Source organism: Salarias fasciatus, chromosome 12, assembly GCF_902148845.1.
Source record: "Salarias fasciatus chromosome 12, fSalaFa1.1, whole genome shotgun sequence".
Taxonomy (NCBI): domain Eukaryota; kingdom Metazoa; phylum Chordata; class Actinopteri; order Blenniiformes; family Blenniidae; genus Salarias; species Salarias fasciatus.
This window is the reverse complement of record NC_043756.1, coordinates 18251054-18274051: the sequence shown is the minus strand read 5'-3', so window position 1 is coordinate 18274051 and position 22998 is coordinate 18251054. Positions and strand designations below refer to the sequence as shown.

The 22998-nt window shown below is 42.5% G+C and overlaps 1 protein-coding gene across 3 annotated transcripts in view; it reads left to right on the top strand.

The window, feature by feature from the left end:
• Positions 1-22998, top strand: part of ipo11 (importin 11) — a 140544-nt gene that overhangs the window by 33352 nt on the left and 84194 nt on the right. For all 3 annotated transcript variants that reach the window (XM_030104711.1, XM_030104710.1, XM_030104712.1), the window contains exons 13-16: positions 536-626; positions 2475-2522; positions 5270-5375; positions 16198-16324. In XM_030104711.1, coding sequence (XP_029960571.1) covers positions 536-626; positions 2475-2522; positions 5270-5375; positions 16198-16324 — 372 coding nt within the window. The remainder of the gene's footprint in view (positions 1-535; positions 627-2474; positions 2523-5269; positions 5376-16197; positions 16325-22998) is intronic.

The window sequence follows — 22998 nt, the reverse complement described above, 5'->3', positions numbered from 1 at the left end:
CTACTTAAGAAAAGGCATTCTGCCTTTGTGCTTTTACAATCGAACCAAATTAGGTTTGTAGCACTTCCATATGACCTCTGGCCTCTGCGGAGGAAACGGTTATACCAGCTAGCTTTATGATGCTCCCAATGCTGAGAAGGGGCTATTGTCACATTTCTAAAACATCCAAATCCAATAAGCAAGTAAAAGTAAGTGGATCAGTTTTGAAACCAAATCTTCCTGACAATGTCATATTGACTTTTTATCGACCCGGCAAGTCAGTGTTTTGTTAAAGACTGTTCCTGTGTGTGTGTATTTGTGATGCCTCTTTGTATACATTTTTTCTTCGTGTTCATAGAGGGGATGTATTGGCATCACTTATTCATGTGGCGTGCCTGACAAAATCACAGGTGGCTGCAAAGAATGTAGAAACATGTTTCAGTGTTGGGGAAAAACATGAATTATTAGGGTGGCCTGTTCACACAATAACAATGTGCCTTTGTGCTTTGCCCTCTTTCCCATCACGTAACACTCTTTGCCTTGTTTCTCTGCACAGCCTTGCACAGAGGTGCTGTTCCTGGACATCTTCCACAACTACAGCCAGACCTTGACACCGGTTCTGCTGGATATGGTTCAGAACCTCCAGGGTCTGTATAATATCTAATATTGCATATATTATTACCAATCACACATGGTCTTTATTAAGATATATCAACAGAGACAAGAAAACGGGGGTGGAGGTGCTTTATATACATTCAAATCAGTGAAATGCATGGTCTTAACAAATATGACGTGCAATAGATGGAATGTCTGAATGTAGAAACTCATAATGAAAAGAAGAAAAATACCATCGGCAGCTGTGTATATAGATCACCTGGTTCAAGTGTGGAGATTTTTTGCGAATGGAAACATTTACAAGCTGTTTATTCAGTCAAAACTATTGAAAATCCATGATATTGTAAACTATTATACATCAATAGCAGGATTCAAAGCACTTACCAAATTACTTCTGAGTGATATACAAAAGTTCTTCTTAATTCATGTGAAAACTAAGGGGATGAGAATTTCACAAGACCTACATTTACTTGCATAAGGTATTTGTACGTGGAACTTTGGGACAACCTGGATATCACACACCAGTAATGCCAAAACACCCACTGATTGAAGCTGCTGTATAAATGTGGTCTGGTCACAGTATAAAGAAAGTGGGTCCTACCAATCATGTCACGACAATATTCTGCCGTACAGTGTTAGTTTTATGTTTATTTTCCTCCCAAACTCCTGTATTTGGCCCCTTACCTTAGGTAGTAGTTGTCACTGCTTTTGCGTAAATGACACCAGGAAGTATTTAAATATTCATCGTGTCAAGTGACTGATGAGGACTTCAGGTGGGATGAAACCGCTTTTTCTTCTTCTCATTCCTTTCCAAGCACAATGAAAGAAATGGAATATTTAACTGGCACGTTTTTCAGTCTGAAACTATTTGTACTATTGATTTACTTCTCCCTTTGTATGATAACATTTATTTGCTCAAAATAAACAAAATGGGAAAAGAAGTGAACGTCTTTTGAGACACTTTAAAATGCAGCATGTGATGAGCAGCAGTTCAATAGATGAACCTAATACACTTTTTTTTTTTACAGCAAAGCTCATGACTGAAGTTTTTTGTAGACATTACGAAGCAGTTGTGATATTTCTTTGTCTGACTTTTTTCTTTTTTCCCTTAGCGTTTATATATTTCACTGTGCTTGAAAGATGTTATTGAGTTGTCTTATCTTGCACACACTGAATGATTTACTTCACCAGCTTCACAAACTAAGGCCTCACAATGAACCCTGTTTTCCATCATCAGATGCAGTGTTATTACCTCGGGGCAACTGATACATATTTCATGTATTGGAAAACAGCAAAGCATGCAGCTTTGTCCGCGTAGCCTTAAGCACTCACGGGATCTCTAATATGAAATCTGTAGTGTTGACAGCATCTTCAGCTTCCAGCATGACAAACATCACAACCCCTGCTCTCAGATCCCCGAGCTTCTCAATCACGCACACGCTCTCTGCCTTCAGTCCCTGTGGTCTCTCGGGGTGTGTGTGGCATGCGGCTCTTGTCCTCGTGCTGAATTAGTGCTACCTTGCCCACACGGATGGATTATAGAGCCCAGGTCCCGTTCTTCAGGCAGCTCAACAATCCAGGTGACGGCGCGGGTATTGGTGCTGCTGGAAGCAGAGAACAAGGTTGAAAGGAGGCACCTACTGATTTTGAAACCTGAGCACACAACAAAGGTTCAGCGGGGGGGGGGAGAAAGAACAGAGCACTGAAAAGACAAAGGGAGCATTGATACACAGAAGTCCAATTCTTTTTAAGTTCCAGCTCCGTTACATGAATCCGTCGATGTTACCCTGCTTTTGTTGCCGTTGAACAACCCTTTTACAGTAAACATGAATCTTTAAATGTAGTGTCTTTACATCTGTTGTGTGTTTGTATCTTTGCAGGTCCAACTAATGTGGAGGATCCTGTTCAGTTGCTCATGAAAGATGCAGGTTAGTAAATGTCTACATTTTTTTAACATTGCTCCTTATTTTTTTCTTGAAAAATCATGTCAAATGTGGTTTGGTTCAAAGCAACAATGCAAATAGCAGTGTTTACACAGTTATGTTTTGGGTATATTAAAAATACTATCAATTAGAGATACATTTTATTAAAGAGAAGTACAGAATTTGTCATAATTTATTTCAGCTTCATATTGAAATTCATATTGGACCCAAGTTCTTGTGTTCATGTGAATTTTTGGTCCCCAGCCTCTATTCTGCTCCTTCTGCCTCCTTTTTTACTATTTATGACTCCATGGCCGTCCACGGCTGCCACTTTAATGGTTTTATGGTAAAGACGACTAAATCACTGCATGCTAAGAGGGCCTCTGATGCCCGATGCCCCTGGAGATTTCAGCAGTCTTCTGACATCCTGCTAAAGCTGCAGCCTCCGTTGTGGGAGGTGCTGAAGCTGTGCTCTGATTGTAGAAGCTGTGGTAGCAAGCAGTTTCTGTGCAGCTAAAGTCAGTTCAAAAAGCGTCGGTGTTCTTGTTAGGAACAGGCAACAGTGTATTTCCTTTAACCAGAGGTAATAAGCAAGTTATTTTAAATTCGTTGACAATAAAAGAGGAAAAACTCATTTATACCGCTGGAAAAAAGTAAATGCAATCTTTTTTTTTTTTTTTTTTTTTTTTTGGTCCTTAGTCATGAATTCACCAAATGTGTAATCAGTTGGTGAAACAGTCCCAGCTGTCCGGACTGTTCTGTGAGGACTTTGTTAAATGTAACAGAAAGTACCGTAATTGTTACTGCAGCCATAATCTTTTCATAACTGACAAATGATCCAAACTGGAGTTAAGCCACAAACGAGACACTGTTTTGTCATTGAGTCTCTTTTCGGTCCTGTTAGATTTTTTCTTTTTTTGACGTGCTTATTTTTTTAAGCTCCTGTATCTGCCCTGCATTCGTTGTTTTAATACTGCAGAAGAGGCGCAGCCATAGTATCTTCTCTGTGAAATATTGTACGTCGGAACTGAGTGTGTATACTGGTGCCATATTGATAATCTGAGATGTGGTACCAGTCATGTAAACCCAACTGTTCTTTAAGGAAAACAACACACTGCAATGCTTAACACCACCAGATGTGGCAATTACTAATAACAAATAATGAACATATGCTCCGAACTTCTGAGCTGCATTTTCAAAACACTTGGACCAATAAGTAGGAAAGAGGCATTGGTGATTTTTCTTGAGTGTTCTCAATTTCTTTCTGGTTTTTAGGAGAAACTGATGATGTTACGTCAACCTGTTGCATAGACTGAGAGCTCCAACCCCTACCAGCACACACATCACACGTTTTAGGCAGTTTTAGATGGAGTAACTTTATTTGAGCTTCTGTCGAGGTCTTGCAGGATGCGTTTGAGTCTGTCGTTTTTAATGAATATGTAAGAATTAAACATTTTGCATGTGCGATATATGTCTTGTGTCCATATTTACCCTAGGTGGGCCTCTCAGTCTGTCTTTATGCAAGTGGATTTGGCTCCTCTCCTGCTGCGACACAGATAGACCCGTCACTGGTTTCATTTACCCTCCATATAGACTGGCAGGCTTACGCCTGTCAAGCTGTGTGCCTTTTGGTGTCCATAGAGCCTCCTTAGCTACACGTCCTCCATAATATCTCTAGCACTGCAGCAGAGCCCAGTGATTCCAAATGTAACATCACAGGGAATGGATGGTAGGTGGCTTGACAAGAATCAGGTCTGTGTCACTGCAAGAGATGGACAAAAGCCACGTTCGAGATGTAAAAATCTTTGTTCTCATAGAGCTCAATTGTATTAAAAAATGTGTTCTATACTGATAAGTTTTTATATTTCCAGTCCCGAGCAAAACTCATGACAGAGCCACTGATATCATGACACAGATAAATATTAATACACACACAAGATACAACACTGCTGCCCCTTATATTCCCAATTGTGTGAAAGTAATGCTAATCAGAGACCTGTGCTTTTTCTGATTAATCCTTTTTTTGATCGTTAGTCTTTCTCTTCATCCTCCTGTCTATGCACTCATTCTTTTTTGTATTTAAAAAAAAGCATAGAAATCTGCCAGAGGTATAGAAATCCCTCACAGATTTTCCCCCCTCAGACATGTGCAGTGTTTGGCGTCCCCCATTTTGCCCTGAATGCTTTTTATTCTGCCTTAGGCTTGCATTGCTACATGCACTCACTGACATACAGATACAGAATTTACTCCACTCAGCCTTGTGAAATACACGAGGATTTATGTAAGGGGGGAAAAAAAAACTGTTCCTCTCATCTTCTTTCTTTTTTTTCCTGCTTCTTTTTTGTTCTGCTATCGCTCATTTCCCTTTTTGTCATTTTTAAATTCATCACTTTTGATGGTAAAATATAAATAGTAACAGGGTGACATATCTGTCTTGTGTAGTGCTTTTGTCCTTTTCTCTTTTAAATTGTTTTTCTGTCATTCTGTCAACCCTTTTTTTATCTCATCTTTTATGTGTATTTTCTTTAGCTCCTTCTTCTGCTGTTCTGTTACTGTTTATCCTCATTTCTGTCTTAAAAGCTTGCTTTTAGTTTTTTCCTGATATACCGTATTAGTGGTAGTATTGTTTATATTGGTTGGACTTTTTTTGGTTAGTAGTATATGTTCATATATAACGTTTTAACATCTCTTTTTAACTGGTAACTCTCCGCTCTTCTAACTGGCGTCGTTCATGTGTTTTGCATTATTTGCAGTGTACAACGCAGTGGGGCTGGCAGCCTATGAGCTGTTTGACAACGTGGATTTCGACCAGTGGTTCAAGAATCAGCTTCTTGGAGAACTGCAAGTCAGCCATCACAGGTAGAGTGTTCAGACGTGAACTCTTTTATTTGAAGCATTCACATTTTTATTTAATTTCATGATATTTTATATATCCCTATGAAGCGGACACTCAGGAAAATAATACCATGCCTGCATAAAATTGGAGAATATGAATATCTGAATCACACATGGGTTTGCGGTAACTTGATTTAAGAGATGAAGTCCATCAGATTGCCTTCAGAACAGATCACAGTGTTTATATCGGTAAACAGTATTGAAGAACCCTTAAATATTCCCTCAGATATAGAGTCAGGTCTGATGTATTTACGAGGCAAATGTTTATTGAAGGTGCTACTAATGGTAATGATAAAAATAATGGTGATGAAATAATCCACATGGACAAGAAAAATGATAGAAGCAATAAAATATGAAGAAATTATTATTAATTTAGTGAGAGAGAGTTCTGGACAACATGCTCGGAGGTAGCTGCTCTTCAGCCTTGTTTTGATTGTTTACTGTAGATATTCAGCGTTTACTTTATTGAATTTACTTCATTAAAGCGCCGGTTCGCAAGACAACTCATCCATCTTTCCACCAAGGTCAGGCAGGTGTCACAATACTGGTAAATAAGGTAACAAACTTTTGTATTGACAGTAGTTATGAACAGTAGCAGGCTAATGGACGTGATGCGTGAAACAGATGAGTTGTGGCTCAGGAATGGAAAATTTCAGTTAAAAAAACAAACAGCGGGAAGCAAGCATAAACGGGAGAACTACTGTGTGCAATATTTGCAACAAAATATTTGTTGTAGCCGCACGCTGGGGTGCTGGAACATTCCGGTTATTGCTAATGTTTTATTGAAATGCAATTCCCTGAATAAATAACTATGATTTTTTTTTCTTTTTTGTGTAAACATATACACGTTTTTCTGTTCATTCTATTGATTGCAAGTCAGCTTAAATCCTTTTTTTTATTTTTGATTTTTGTTTCAAATATTGAGATGCGTTCAGAATTTGTCCATCCACGAAATTAAACAGAACGAGCTATTATACACTGGTGGGTTTTTTTTTCATACACACATAAGTTTTCTCTGAGAGATTTTGTTTCATCAGTGTTTCTCAGAGTTGAATCAATGTTGAGAGGCTGTTTGATTTGTCATCAGTTGTTTTCTTTACTGCATCTGCAGTGTCTAATAATGTTTCACAGTCACAAGCTTTTCAGTGTAACTTAAGTAGACTATTAACCTCTCTCCCTTCATTGATTTCAGTCAGCAGTGTAGTGGAGACCGGCAAAAAGCTCATAAATAGCCTGATAGTCATTATAATCCCAATACCTGCTGCCAATTTTAGTCACGTTCTCATTAACAACAACCGATATTCACACAGTTTCTTGTGACAACACCAACATGCCAGCAGACTCATAAAATTGGAGGAACAGGTGCGAGCAGCAAAACCTCATCACGAGTCCGCGGCGTATTACCCGAAGTAACCGCAAACGAGGAGCTGACAGGCGAGCGAGTTTAGAAAGTGTTGGATGAAAGAGAGGCTGGCTGGAGGCGAGGCGGTGTGTGAGTGAAACGAGGAACAAAGAAGTGCCCCGCGCACGGTCCCTGAAACAATCCGAACAAAAAGCCTGCAGCACTCAAAAGGTCGGCGCTCAGGTCAGCGCTGACGTCAGCGATCGGCCGCGCCGAAGTCGCCACGGTTCGACTCGCACAAAGAACAGGTGCGAGCGACCCCCTGCACTTTACACCTGAGTTGTGGCTTTTAAAAGTTAGCTCACCTGCTCACCCATATTTTATTTGGACTGCTTGAAATTCTACTTTTTGTGCCTTTGAAGAAAAAGGCGCCATCGAGACACAAAATGTCACCCTGAGAACGAGTCTCATCAATTTGAGCCACCTGACAAATGACGACAGCACCACACCTGCTGCAGTCATATCGGTGTTTCTCATATGAACAAACGCATTAAGTTACACACGGGGGAGACAAAAAAAAAAAGTGAGAACTCACCGATATTGCTCAGTAGTTGCTATCCTTTCAAGGGAGTGTGATCAGAATGACAAGAAATAATACAATTGTTTCTGTCAGTGCAGAAAAATCATTTGAATGAGAAATAAATCTCCTAAACAGGCGCCTGCCCAATCCCAGTTATTGGCAGTGTTGATGCATTTTGGCTTCGATTTTTACCTTCAATAATCTGACCAAGAAAAGACGCATCTTTATATCCTTTAATTGTCAGTTTTCAGACATCACAGATGTCCTCAAATGATAACAGAATGCTTTGCGCTTAAAGGATTTAGTCAGCTTACCGAAACCAAGGTTAGTTACATAAATGACTGCAAGATACACTTTTCAACTCTCATTGATCCCGCTGTTGTTGGGTGTTAAATGAAGCAGTGTTTCGGTCAGTTTTCAGATGTTCCCTCAGTCTTTTGAAGAGGCCTCTTCAGAGGGAATGTAGATGCAGCACTGATGTTAAAGCAGGCGCGTGTTTGATGATCTCCCTCACCGAGCAAAGTTGCGTGATTATGATGCAACAGACGCCCCGTCCTTACTTGTGCACATGTTTGCAGACTTACCTGCTCGAGTCTTGTCACAGCCCGACATGGAAAATTCAGCAATTGATGTCCATCGAAAATGATATTGTAGAAATAGTTTATATTGCCTCCTAACAGTTTCCTATGTGAAAATCACGGTCCTCTTCTAGCTAAGCTAACCTGTGATCATTGTCAGCCCACAACTTCTGTCCCATGCGTGTCGCCTAAAATCACATTGCAGCCATTCATGCCTCTTCACCACCTTCTCCTTCACATGTTGCCTTAGGATTATCTCCATGCCCTGCAGCTTTGGTTAATACTGCGTACTGTTGACTGGAGCTACATATTTCATATATATGTTATATGATTGGTGTCTATAAAGCTTTAAGTCCCTGTTCCACATTTGAAAGAGACGTCTCACCCGTGACAGTGACTGCACAGGAGATGTACAGCACTTTAGGATCAAAGCCAGCCTTGCAGACATCTGTGCTTTGCACAAGTACTTAAGGTTTAAAACTGGATGTTTCTCTGTGCCAGTAGTTTTGAAGTTTATGGCAAAGGTGCTCTGCTGGACTGATGCCCGTGAATTGTGGGGAACAGGTCACGAAGTGATGTATTTCAGACTTCTGATTACTTGTAAAGGCCTGTGCCATCTGACTTACCTTTGCTGTGTTCTTGTTATTCTTTACCAGATTCAACAAGTGACACAACTGCAGTCTTCTAATAACCTTTACAGACCACAGGCAGCATAAAATGGTTTTCTCCTTTCTGACTTGAAAGATTTTGATTCTTTTGCCAATGAAGATGTGAAGAAAAAGACAGTTTTTTTTCTTTTTAGAGGAGTTTTTTTTTTGTTTGTTTCTTTAGCTTAATTGTTATGTTAAGTTATTTCAAATACATGTTTGTGTGCTGTGGGGAAACCTCAGGTTGGAGGAGCTGATCTACAATTCAGACCATGGATTGTTAGCCCGCTGTGTGTTTATATACAATTCTTGTGTTGTATCTTGGGAAATGAAGGCATTTTGCTTGGGCCAGTGTGCTGCGCTATCATTGTTCCTCTCTGCCAACAGGTTAAAATATGTCTTGTTTTTCTGTACACACACACATATGCAAAACTTTCATTGGCATATCAGGTGTTGCACCTCTGATAAATGAATAGTCAAGCCAGATGAAATGCAGCACAGTGACATGGCTGAAATCATTTCCCCACTTGGCAATGTGAGAGGCAGAAGGACAATACCTGTCTGTAGGCTGCCAGAAGCCACATTCAGAGGAGGGTTTCTGGCCGACACACTTGCCTGATTTGTCGCCGTTACCAGAACATTTCCAGATGCTGTGCTGTCTGCCTTCCTTTTCCCGCTGGGTATTGGCTATTGGAGCGTTGAACGGCATGACTGTGTGTTGATCTTCAATTTCACACATTCACATCACAAAACAGAGAAATAGTTAATTCAAATATGGTAAACATGGAGACACGTTCATAAGAGGTTAAACAAATCGTGCGTTTATGGTAAAACTGTAATCATTAGAGCAGTAAAAATGGATGGTTTTTGCCGGCTGGAGACTGGAAGTCTGAGTGCCGCTCTGACCCCACCTGCTCTCACACCTGCGACATTTCCCACTGCCTGCCTGCGCCTCCACATGCAATTTGTCTGTGTCACTTACCTTGCCGTTTCCTCTTGGCACAGACTTCTGTTTGATTTTATTGATTCTGATCCTACTAATCACTTCTCGTTCTTCTAGACCTCCATCAATTAAAAGTGAATTTTCTGTCATAGTCAACAAAATCCACATTCAGATGTGATCATTAGCTTTGGTGTTAACTCTGGTTTCATGGCAGGAATGAATGAGTCCTGCAACTTCAGGCCTTTGATTTTTAGTGAAGACCTCTACAATGCTGAGGACTTCAAAACCTACTCTGCCTGAAGTACTCGATCAAAGAAAGAGGGAAGTTTGCTGAAACTTTTATCACAGTGCTTCATGCAGTATTGCAGTGTTGAAACAAAGGCGGCTTGAACATGTTTCAATCAGATTCACACAGTGAAGATGTGAGGTTACCTCCAGAACATGTCAATCACGCTTGTTTTTATGTTTATGTAAAAAACAAAAAAAACATAGGTCTCTTCTGAGCACAGTGTGGTGCAGATAAACAACTTTCAGCAGCCCCAAACCCTTCTCTTCACACAAAAACAACACTTTGTGTATATTACTCAAACAGGAGCTTTGTTTCTATCTTAGTTTGATGTAAATCAATGTAAACTCAGACAATACGCAGAATAAGACAAAGCAGCATGACAGTTCAGACATTCTCCCGGTTTACCCACCAGACACAGTAAGAGTCCCCACTTGCCTCAACATATTTATTCCCACACGATGAGTTTGCAATATAAAATGCAGTATTCAGAAGAATCAGCGAGACTTACCATGGCTCGAGCTTCGGGCTGTTACACTGTTGCTGTAGTTGAAGATGAGAAGGTACGTTGGGTATATCTACTGCACCCAGTCTGAATCACTGCGACTACTAATCATGGATCAGTGCCAAAACTTTTAAAGCCGAAGGACTAATGCCCAACACAGGCATCACTCTAATTCTACATGGTGGGCCTTAAATACGTGAAACAAAAAGTGTGAAAACAAATCAAAATAAATATCTCTGAACAGTTGAGATGGTATTATGATTTCATTGATAGAATTTCAAATTTTTACAGTTCAGTATTTGTGAGCATCAACAAGGACAAACAAAGTCACGCTCACAGAAAAGCAGAAACATGACGGTGGGTAAAGAAAGAAGTTGAATAATTTGCTAAGATTTTTCAAGTCCACATTAAATCTGAACACTGCAAACAGAACGCTCATCCTTTTAAAACAAATTTAAAAAATGTTTTAATCATTTTCATATACTTTTTTTTTTTTAATTTCCCACGATATTCATCCTATTCCTAAAGTTTCCCAAAAGTGCAGACTTATGAGATGTGAGTTACTTGCAAACTCAAGCATTGAAACTTTACTGGCAAGTGGCCGCAGCATAAGCCCGATAACTCCCCATATTTGTACGTTCCATGATAATAATGTCCGATCCCAGAGGCAATCACCCTCCACTTTCCATCAACTGGTTCTGATCCTCGCAGCATCCAGAACGACTGTTGAATGCACAAGTTAGGAGCTAATAATCTTTACATCCAAGCTATGTGTGCAAGACTTATTTGCTTGCAGGTTGCATAATCTCTTCTTTATTGGACTTTGATAGTGCCATTCTAGGTTTCGCTGGCTTAAGTCTATTTGTATCACTTGGAGTGCAGCGGCGCGAGCGTAAATATTTCTCACCGTATCTGTCAGCCAGGCTGCCGCTGCTTTACACTTGTGGCTGAGCCGCAGGCAGCCAGTGAGTCGCTATCACTTTCTGCCATAATGACTACACAGGCCAGCACACACTGTGTGCAGTCGCAGTCATGCTCGCTTGTTCATCGGCGCACGCTTTGATTTTTGACTTGCCGTCAGTCTTTTTGCCTCCATCTTTACCCGAGTCAAAACACTTGTCATACCTGTGATGAGTCATCGCGCCTGAGAGCACAGAGGAGACTGCAAATCACGCACACCTAACATCACACCGAGACGGCGCCGCGCACGCCCCTCGTATCGCTTACATGGACATCAGAGAATAGCCGGAAGGAGCTTTTTGTGTCACCGACACAGACGGCCAGATACTGATATAATGCGCTCCATCATTCTGCTGTCAGATGCTGCCAGCATGGCGGGATGCGCAAACACTTCAGATTTTTTTTGACATTGTCTTCTGTGAGTTGACCTTTGTGAGTGAAGTTTGAAAAGTCTTTTCCTCTCCGGGGCGATCGTCGTGTATTGTAAAATTCTGTCCGTTGGATTTCTGTGTTTTCTGTCATTCCTGATATTTTACGCCGTGGATTGATTTGTTGATTGTTTTATCTGGCATCTGCGATAGAGACTGAGGTGCTCACGGGGTAAACTGTTGATGCGATTTAAAAAAAAAAGAAGAAGAAGAAGTACTGCTTTGCTCTTTGACAATCATTCACCCAGTCTGCACAATCTACTGGCTGCTTCCCTGAGTGAGTCAGACTCACTCAATGAATCGCTTTTCACACAGATTCACGACCTCACACTCTAAATGTTGCATGATATTTTTGGCACTTTAGTTTTCATGCACTGGCTTTTTTGGCGAAACTCTGTTTACCTCTGTTTCTTGTGTGTCGACTCCCATTGTGACTTGCAAGGTCTTTCACTCGGTGTTAACACAATTGAGCGAATAAACCTGGAGCCCCACTGAGGATACTGACATTTGCTCACAGCGCTGTAACTAAAAGGAGCTGCAGTAGCATGCATAACAATTCAACCGTTGAACCTTGAACCCAGTCTTAACTACATTTAGGATGCAATCCGAGACGCAATGGATGAAAAGTAGCCAAATATCGTGCATGTAAGAAGCTGTTTTATGCTCATTTTTCTTAGTCAGCAAATTGAGGAAATGGGTTATTTTCCATGAAAACACACCAATAAGGATTTGTATTTAAGTTTATGTGCAGTATGAAACAAAAAGTCTATCATGCAGACTGTTGTAGGAAAAAAAAAAAAAAGGTCATCTTGTTGAAGGATTTTGAGAAAAAGGGATTCTTGGTTTCTTCATTTTTTTGGGATGTATTTGTCAGAATGACGAGTAGGGTTTCTGACAGCTGTGTGGATTTTTTTTTTTTTTTTTAAGTCAGACAGTCAGAGGTCAGACATGACTCATCCATGCCAAACCTGACAAACAAATACCCCTATCAGAGCTCTTTCCCATCTGCCTTTTTCATTTTCCTCCTGCCTCCTTCTCTGCCGTCGCTTTAATAATAAACAGTACCAGCTGTAGTCTCCTCAGATGATGCAGATATTCATCAGTCTGCACCACAGTCCGGATGTAGTGAGGGAATGGTAACCCTAAGTCACCTCTGCTGTTGAGAGAGAGAGAGAGAGACTTTTGGATACTTGCTATTCGCTTTTTTTTTTTATTATTATTATTATTGTACCTTGAGGATTGCACTGTCAGTATCTCACTGATCGTATTACTTTTGCACACCGAGTCCAAAAAGAAGTTCTTTTCTTCTTTTTTCCTTTTTTTCTTTTTTTCTTTTTTTCTTTTTTTCGTTATTCTCTTATGGACTGGGAAAAACCATGCAGGGCTTCTCTATCGGAAGACTATTATTAAAATCATCTCCTGAGCCCTGGTATAGATGGAGTAGCTCAAAAAAATTGCAGCAACTAATCTCTGTAACATTGATTTTTCAGGTGTTTCACACTTAAAACACATAAACTGAATAGCTTCAAGCAATTACATCATTGTAATTATTGATAACTAGAGGTGTAACGAAATGGTCAACTCACGAAACGATGCGAAATACGAAACAGGACTCACGATACGAAATTAATATTACAGAAAATCCCCAACAGTTGGAAGTTAAGCAAAAATCTCATCTTTATTTTATTCTTTATGCAGACATACAAAAAAATAATGCTGCATCAATACAAAATAAATTCTCTTTGAAAAAAATACAAAAACTGTGCAAATACAAACATAAAATCTCAATTAAAAAGTGCTTTATTGCTATAACAAATAGGATAACTACAGCATAACTACATTCTTGCTGCCTGTCTTCAGTTCAAAACAAAATGCTTTTTGAAAAAGGAAAAATTGTAGTGTTTATCCTTGCAGTGTTTATCATGGTAGTTGTACTCCCCGCAGTATACGGTGAACTGTAGCGGCATATTTTGCACACGGTTCTTGTTTAATCCGTAATCTTCTCACCGTCCTCTCGTCGTTCACATAGGAAGCCAGACTCGGCCCACACAACCAATTTATTTGACGAACGACCGATAGCCCAGCAGCTAATTCATCTTCGTCTTCCTCCATGTTGAAATGAGTGTTTTGCTACGGTAGGCGAGGAGGGTCAAAAATCATCATTCTCAGTGGTGCGCGGCGTCCTTTCGCGTTCTTTATTATGTGCAATTATTTCGTGCGTCTTTGAATTTTATTTCGTCATTTTTTATTTCGCCTAATAACTGGTTGTGGCTTGTGGATCAGATGAAAATCTATTCTCAGTGGATGTACACAACTCACAAAAAGTTGGAAATATTTGGCTTTTCGATGACACGTAAAGTCCATGCCGCAGTGGTATTGTATCATAAAAGTAGGGCATTCAAACAGTTGTTTCCTCATCTCAAATAATTTACTGACACACAAGCACTGGTGGTTTTACGTCAACCGCAATCATCTCAACTATTTGGATTCTAACCTGCATGATGATTACATCCAAGCCTCCTTTTACAGCAGCATTAAAATCTAATTTTAATTGTTGTTATTGTTGACTTGAGCTGCTCTCAACACACAAGTAAGGATAGACCAATTATCGGCCGATATTACGCATTTTTCTAATTATCGGCAACAGCCTTTTTTTCTACCGATAGCCGATAAATAAATTTATTTAAAAATGTGCTCTTTGGATCATATATACAGCCATCTCTCTCTCTGCCTGAAGGCACTATTCTGGGCTGTGTAACAATGTCCCACCCACAGCTAAATTTTGACAGCAAAATGTTCATTTTTACTGCAAATGAATATCGGTTCAACATATCGGTCATTGGTTTCCGTAAGTACCAATAATCGGCATCGGCCCTAAAAAAGTCATATCGGTCGATCCTTACACACAAGATATGTTCAGAGACAGTTTTTAAATTGTGTTAAATGTGTGCCGTTTGCTTTCCAGTGGTTGGTTCATCTTGATTGAAAAAAAAAAATTAAGATTTTTTTTCCCAGGCATTTCCCTAATTCAGATGACGGACGTATTGCTGGCAGTTCACTTTATGTATGCCAGTCACAGATGCTCAAATTCATCATAATATCATGATACATATTATATCTTAACGTCTTGTTTCACTGTCACTCTTCAAGCACGAGGATGTGGTTTTTGCATCATGGGTAAAACGAGCGCTTTTGGACGGCGTCCACTGGCACTCGGTTACCCGTTTCATCGTGTTGGAAGTGTCCAGCTGGTTACTGCCTCCATCAAAGCTTGTACGCTACCAGATTGGTTTTGGCTGCCTTCGGACGTAATTGAGCGCTAGTTAAGTCTGTGTGCGTGCGCTGCTCTCTCTAAGCAGTTTAACCCGGGAGGTTGTGAGTGGCGTCGTATGCTTTTAGCAAAATGAGAATCAAGTGCAAATGGCATTTCGTGTAATGCTGTTAGTGATGGTAATCTTCAAATTCAGACCCGAAAACTGAACAACAAGCTTTAGTTTTTTTTATAAAAGCAACCTTGTCTTTGTTTTTGTTTTGTTTTTCTTCTTCCCCAGTGCACAGACAGCAGCCGACCCTGGCGTTGTTGTCCTGAGTCATGCTGTTTTTTTAGTAACTTCTGGCTTGTGGCCAAGACTTTGGTCTCGGGACTCCCCGTGGATATTTGACACGCAGCCAACAACAGTGTCATCCCCAACCCTTTATCTTCTCATCTCTCTGTTCCTTCGTCCCTCCATCCCCCAGTTTCTGCTGAGGCAATCCTCTGACACAGTTTCTGCCGCGGATGCAGAAAGGGCAGATGCTGCGGGACACTTGCCCACTGCATCTGTTAAAAACCCATCACTCCCAACATGCAGTGCCTCCCTTTTGGGACATGCAGCATTGGGCATTTCAATTCATATCACACTCCACCAAGCTGCAGTCGTTTCTTTGAACATTGTGCTTCTCTAACTAGGCTGTTTTCCCGATTTGGTATTTAGGCACTGTTTCCACTGTCCCTCAGGCTTTCTGTCATTTCCTTCTATGCATTCATTTGAATAAATACACCGCACACTCATACTTAAGAAACATTTCCCTCACCTTGTTGCCTTTATTTTTATCCCCTGGATTGTGTTTTGAGCCAGTTATACGTGTAAAGACTCGGTTCACGGTGCTCTTTAATTTCCCGTGTAATTGTGCTATGCCCCCGCCTTTCGCTTGTTTTGGCTTTCTCATACATGCGGTTGAAGTGTGTATTCCCAGAGAGTAGGCTAAATCAGACACAGTCTTGAAGCTGAATGCAAAAAGTGACACTTGGTTCATTCCCTTCAAGCACAAATTATACAATATTCAAGCATGCGTAAGCTTGTGATAAAAGAAACGACTGCATGAGCCACCAGTGGTAACAGTACAAATCTCCTCATTTGAATAACTGTCTAGTAGCTTTTAGTGTTTCCGTATACAGTTTACATTGACCGAGATGCTCCATTTTGCTGAACCACGGTACAAAGGCGCTCAACAAACTTTTCTCTCCTGTCTTTCAGGTACAAATTGATTCGCAGGCGGGTCATTTGGCTAATAGGTCAGTGGATTTCCGTCAAGTTCAAATCTGACCTTCGGCCTCTGCTCTACGAGGTCATACTCAGTCTCATGCAAGATCCCGACTTGGTGGTAAGGAATCAACAGACATTCATCCATTTTTTTTTTTTTTGGTTTAAACTGCTTATTATGAGCGGAGTGCCTTCCTCGCTCCTAGAAAACATTGGCTTCCTAATGACTGAAATGGGCTTTTAGTGAAAGTGCACAGTCAGCTACACAAACACAGTTCTCTGCCTAACGGCATGGAACCACAGCTATTATGCCACCAACTTTCCACAAACAAAGCCCAAACACGGTCTGGGACTGTGACAGTATCTCATTTCTCAGCTTACCGTTTTACTGGTCTTCAACAGCGTCTTTCATAAATTAATGTTCGACTGGGAAAACTAAACCTTCTGTTCCTGTATTCACACTTTTTTTTCCTTTTTGTCAGCTGTGACCTTGATAAGCCCCTATGATCCTGCTCAGAAAATGTAGCTATTAATATGCCTAAATCATCCACACTTCAAATTACATCTGGCCGTTGTTGGCTTTCCTGCCTCATGAGCCGTTTGCTTGATTGATGCGTTCTCATTCATTCTGGGTTTTGTGCAAGTTATGTGCTTCCTGTGATTTATTTGAATTGCTGCTGCAACACAGTAATTTCCCTTTAGGAATCAATACAGTAATTCATCTACAGAATCTATACGAATGAAACTGTAAGACTTTAAGCATGATTACCGTTCATTTCAGGAAGGCCAGACCATCAGTGACCTTCAGCTATGAATCACTTCTTTCAGACTTTTAATGTCTCATTTCCAGTCTTGACATAAAATTCTGCTGGGTTGGTGTGCGTTAAAATATTTACAAAAGTTTATTATACCCAAAGTTTTTGTTATGCTGATTGGGAAATTGTGTCATATTTTCCCCTTCCTTTTCCACTTTCTCTTCTTTTTCAAAACAAAAAAAAAACAAAACAAAAAAAAAGCATTGTTTTATTTTCCCATCTCATTTTTTTAAACAGCTTGAAAGCAGAGAGCTTGAGGCAAAGCAAGGCCTCGCCACTTCAGAGGAAGTCTAGCAGGATTACAGATACGGGGTTTAGGGGGGAGGCTTTTACCTAGCATGAATTCTTTTTTAAAAAATAAGAGCTTTTGGGAAGAAATTTATAATTAAAATAACTTTAGGATGTAATTAATACTTTATTAAAGTAAATGTAACAGAAAACACATTTAAAGTGATAGTTTTAATGCCAAAGTACAATCCTAAAATGTGGAAAAACACAAGCACCTTTGGCATTTACCAAGAAATACTGCTTGCTATGAGAATGTAGTGTGAGGAGGCCAGATATTGTTAAAGCTTACACTTAAAAACCTTTTTGTTTGAAGGGTTAATAACTTCTACAAGTCAACTCATAAAAAAACACTACTTGTAAAAAATGTACTAAGAAATACTTGGTTTGCTTTTATCAAGCATCTTAGAACTGAGATCACTACTTTTAAAGTAATTCATGAACAAAACGGATAAAGGTCATTTTACATTACAATGGGATTTTAAAGTACGTAAGTAGGATTTAAAGGCAATCAATATGATCTTCTGTGTCCACATGAACTGCATGCACTGGGTATTTTAATTTAAAAAAGCAGTGTAGCATCATGTAAGAATGATTTGTGCAGCTCTCTGGTATTAATTGCATGTTCTCAGTTGTGGCAGATACTGTGATGCATCGCCCACTTTGTGCTCAGACCGACACTCAGGGCATAAAATAGGATGGAGAGTCCGCAGCCTTTTTACTTGTGCGTTCGCAACCAAAACCACCTGACCGCCTCTCCAAGGGCCCTGATGTCCCTTTGCTATAAATACCACTTAACCTTCAGATAGCTTCTGTTCTCATCTCTGTGTTTCGACAGTGATTTACTGGTTTGCTCCAAACACTTGAGAGAATGTCACGTATGTACTTCTGGTCTAAACAAACGTGCAAAAGGTGCTAACTGTATATTTTAGGTCTATGATTTCAATTTAAGTCGAGTGTTTCAGATATCTGTTCTTACATTTGTCTTACTGAAGCCAGCTGGATGTGGATATTACTCATTCTGTAAATTCTGGCCAAAGGTTTATGAGGGTAGGAGGGGCTTTTTGCAGGGTCACTTGTTTTTTGTTTTTTTGTTCTTTTTTTTTTTTCCATGTGCGCCTGCTGTTACATCACTGACTGGCTCACCAATCACCTCGCGGTCCCTAATCCATAATGTCTGGGTCAATTAGAATCTCTTGGGCAAAATAAATTATGAATCATGAACTTTTGATAGGCTAATGGAGGAAACTACCTTCTTTAAATCAGTGCAATTGATTATCCGTATCTGTAAAAATGTGAAGATGGGGTAGTTCTTGTTCGGCTGCAGAATTAATCTGGCGAAACAAATTCTGTTTATCTCAGATATTTCAACTTCATCAACATTGAGTAGTTGGATATTTTTGTTTTAACTCTGTCCTCAGAGTCTGGCAATGTTGAGTTGTTGTGTTCCAATTTTAATATAACAAGTTTCAAGTACAAATAGTTATATTCTAAATAAAATTGAGATTGAAAAGCATGTGGGTGAGTAGATTTCAGTTTAAATGTCCTCTTTCAAACAGGTAAATTTATCTCTTGCCTGGAATAGAACTTTGTTTGCAGAATTGTGAGGTATAGTGACACATTTGTTAATAATATATCTCACCTTGTACTTTTTGTTCAGTATTCGGTGCTTCATTGTTGCCTGTCTTGTTTTGCAGCTTATTTTACATTCTTCGCCATTCAGCATTATAACATACAGTACGTAGATGCTTTCTTTGGATTGCTGGAGAATACAAATATCAACCATAAACACATTTTTGTGGTGATGGCACGCAGTGGAGGAGCTCTCTGTGTGAGACAAAGATGTGCGTGCGCGCAGTTCACTGGCATCCATCAGTGGCATTCATGAGCTGAATCGCAGATGCCTGTTGCTTACATTGTGCCAGTTTTCCCCGTCCTCATTTCCTTCAGCGAGCTCTCCTCCTTTTCTGTCTTGCAGCTGCATTCTTTAATATTTACTCACAGATTCTGAGAAGCTGCTAAAAATAATAGGCGTGGAGAGTTTAACTCTTCGTGCTCTCGGGATATTTGTTCTCCCACGGGCTGATGATGTTTTCCAGAATTTGAGGTGACATTTGACGACTTCAACGCGACATTATAACCGATGGTCGATTTTATTTTTGATGTTGTTTGACTTCAGAATAGCTTTATTGTCATCGCTGTAATAGCAGTACTTGTAATATAATAGTTGTTGTTGTTATGCGGCGCAAAATCTATATTATTTCAAGACTGTAATTAAAACCTAATAGCAAACAGAGCAAACGAGGGTTGTTGTGACCTCTTTACTGTTCGATATTTGGAATGAAACTGTAGAAAGGTCCCCAAAATGCAACAAATATAAGTGTAGTAGTAACATATATACATATATTTCTGGAAACATATAGTTCTCTTTCATAGCATTCGTTTCGTGTCTCACATTGGGAACGCCTACAGCGTGACCTCATCAGAAGCTCCTATTGCACTCCGCCAGCCACCATTGGCTGGAGTCAAGCGCGTCAGTGTCAGGGAGGGTGGAGACCCTCCCCCTATAAATAGTCCTGACACTGCGCTTCCCGTCATTCTAAAACCTCTTCTCGCTACGAGCAGAAGTTCCGTACCTCCTCACTTGCGCTAGCTGTTTCACCGGGACCTAGCTTAACCGTCCACAGAACGAGCGAAAGACTCGGTCGCCGGGCGCTGGGTTCTCGGCCTGACACAGAAGCCGAGTGATACTGCTCAGACTAGCCTGTCTCCAAACAGTAGTCTGAGCCGCTGGCGAAAATAGCAATATTTTCAACGGCAGAAACAACCGAGTGGCAACACTCCCGAGTAGCAATACTCAGGGGCATTAGCTTTACCAGCTAACACTGAGGAAGAGTAGCAATACTCCCGCTATAAGCCCCTGGAAGTCGCAACACTTCCACCTTGCTCCCGCTACCCACTAGCCTAGCCAGGTTAGCGTTAGCCGGTGCAGCATAGCCCGCTTCACAGCTTTGCAGCTGCAGGTGAGCATGGCTAACGCCTTAGCCGCCACGGAAGCCGAGGCTAAACCAAAGGCGCAAGCCTGCCCCTGCGGTAATAAAATATCGAGCTGGGACACTCACCCGATGTGTGTCGTGTGTCTCGGCTTGAAACATGCCCAAGCCGCCTTTGAGTCCGCGGAAGAGTGCATCCACTGTGTTCGCCTCTCCCTCAAAGTGCTTCGTCGCCGCCTGGCTCGGTTAACGAATTTGTCCGGTGGCGACCCGGTAATGGCTTCCACCGCAGCAGGGCAAGAGCCGACGGATCTCATGGAGGTGGCCCCCGAAGCTGAGGCTGGACCCAGCTGGGGGGACCAGCTCGACTTTATAGATCCGCTGCCCATTGACGACTCCAACCTCACGGCAGGTCCGCTGGGTTACGTCGTTGAAGTGGCAGACAGCGGCTCTGACGGAGGATCGGATCTCCTCATGACAGATGAGGAAGATGATGATTCTCCACTGGCTCTGTCGGGCCGGGTTGCAAAACCCCAAACCACGATGACAGCTCCGGCAGGAGACGGGGATTCCACTTCCCCGGTGATGGACTTGGACCTGCAGGACGTGTGCAAACGCGCCGCGGTTAAGCTCCACATCCAGTGGCCTGAAACGCAGCCTGACGTGACGCGCTCCCGTTTTGATGGGAAAAGGTTGCCGAAGGTGAAAAGATCAGGCAAGCAGCTGCTGCCGATTTTTCCAGAGCTGCTGGATGAATTCACTGTCTCGTGGCGCGACAAGCCATACAGGGAGAAACACCCCGTGGCAGGCAGCTCCGTGCTCGACTGCGAGGGGATGGAGAATCACGGTCTCCGTAACATCCCTCCGGTGGAGCCCGTGGTGGCGGCTCATCTCCACCCGAAAACATCACTGTCCTCGCCGGGGTGCACACTCCCAAACAGTGCAGACCGCTTCCAGTCCAGCCTCACGGAGAAGGCGTACAGAGCGGCGGCACTGACAGCCCGGGCTGTTAACGCAACCTCCCTCCTGATGGCTTACCAAGCGGAGCTGGAGGAGGAGATGACAGCCGCGCCAGACCCGACACTGTGGGAGGAGATGTGCATCATCACCGACCACTGCCTCCACCTGCAGAAGGTGGCGATCCAGGCACAGGGCAGAGCGATGGGGCTGATGGTTCTGCAGGAGCGGGCGCGCTGGCTAAACCTCACCACCCTGACGACGAAGGAGAAGGAGGATCTCCTCGATACTCCTATTTCGCCGCAGGGTCTCTTCGGCTCGGCAGTAGCCTCCATGCAGAAGAGGTGTGAGGAGAAAAAGCGGGAGGATGAAGCCTTGAAGCTGTGTTTGCCGAGGAGGGCGCCGTCCTCCACGCCTCCAGCTCCCCGCCAATCCTATGCCAAGGCAGCGGCTCGGCCACCACCACCCGCTTTCAAGGTCCCCAGGGTGCCGAAGCCTCAGCCTGCACCCCAGGCCCCGCCGGGAGCGCAGCCTCCGAGAGGCCCGTGGCAGAGGAAGGCTTCCACACGGGAGGGATCTCAGCCTGATCAGCCTCCCTCCACCTCCACTCAGGTGGTGAGGAGGAAGAAGCGGCTGGCCTAGCCTCCCCAGAAGTTGGGAGCGATGTGGCCCGGCCCCCCTCTCCGGCCCCGCTCGCTCCGCCGGCAGCAGCGTTCACGAGCAGGTTCACAAAGCTCGGTTCCGTTTGGCGTCTGGATGTCGGGATGTTCGACCCGGCTCAGCGCCTCATAAAGAGGAGCAGAGACAGCGTCCAGCAGGTGGAATCCCCCAGCGGTCCACAAACACGTCTCACAAGCGCTTCTCAATGTTGTCAACATTGTCCAACATTAAACATGTTTCAACTGTCGCATCCAGGCACGTTGCCGAGGGCGCAGTTACAAAAAATGAAAAACAAAACAAAAACTGTGTTGAAAAACAAAACTTGTCATGTCCCGGAGGGAGTGATTCCTCTCTCCGGCACAGACGGGCCTGTGGCGCGAGTCTCGGCTCGCGCATGCGCAGTACCGAACAAGCAGCTCCGCGCGGCGATGCCGCTAGAGGGCGCCGGTACTCCATGCATGACAGATTGGCCTGTCAGCCCGCTGTCACTGAAAATAGCAGGCTGGTCAGAGTGCACAGACTCGGAGTGGGTTATCAGGACACTGAGCAGGGGATACCGGCTCCAGTTTGCTGTAACACCTCCGCAATTCAGGGGAGTAATTCAGTCACAAGCTCACGGCGACGCCGCTCGTTTTCTGCAGGAAGAGATTTCTGCTCTGCTAGAAAAAAGAGCTATAAGAATTATTTCTCCCGAACACTGCCAGAGTGGGTTTTATTCAAGATATTTCCTGGTTCCCAAGAAGGGGGGTGGCGGCAAACGTGCAGTTTTAGATCTCAGAGATCTAAACAGTCACCTCAGGAAATACAAATTCAGGATGTTAACGCACGCCTCCCTGCTGCGTTTTCTGCGACCGGGCGATTGGTTCACCTCAATCGACCTCAAGGACGCCTATTTTCACATCCCAATATACCCACCACACCGAAAATATCTTCGGTTCGCCTTTCAGGGGACAAGTTACGAATATCTAGTCCTCCCATTTGGTCTGTCATTGAGCCCGAGAGTGTTCGTGAAGTGTACGGAGGCGGCGGTGGGACCCTTGAGGGGGCGGGGTCTCCGCGTCGCAACGTACATCGACGACTGGCTC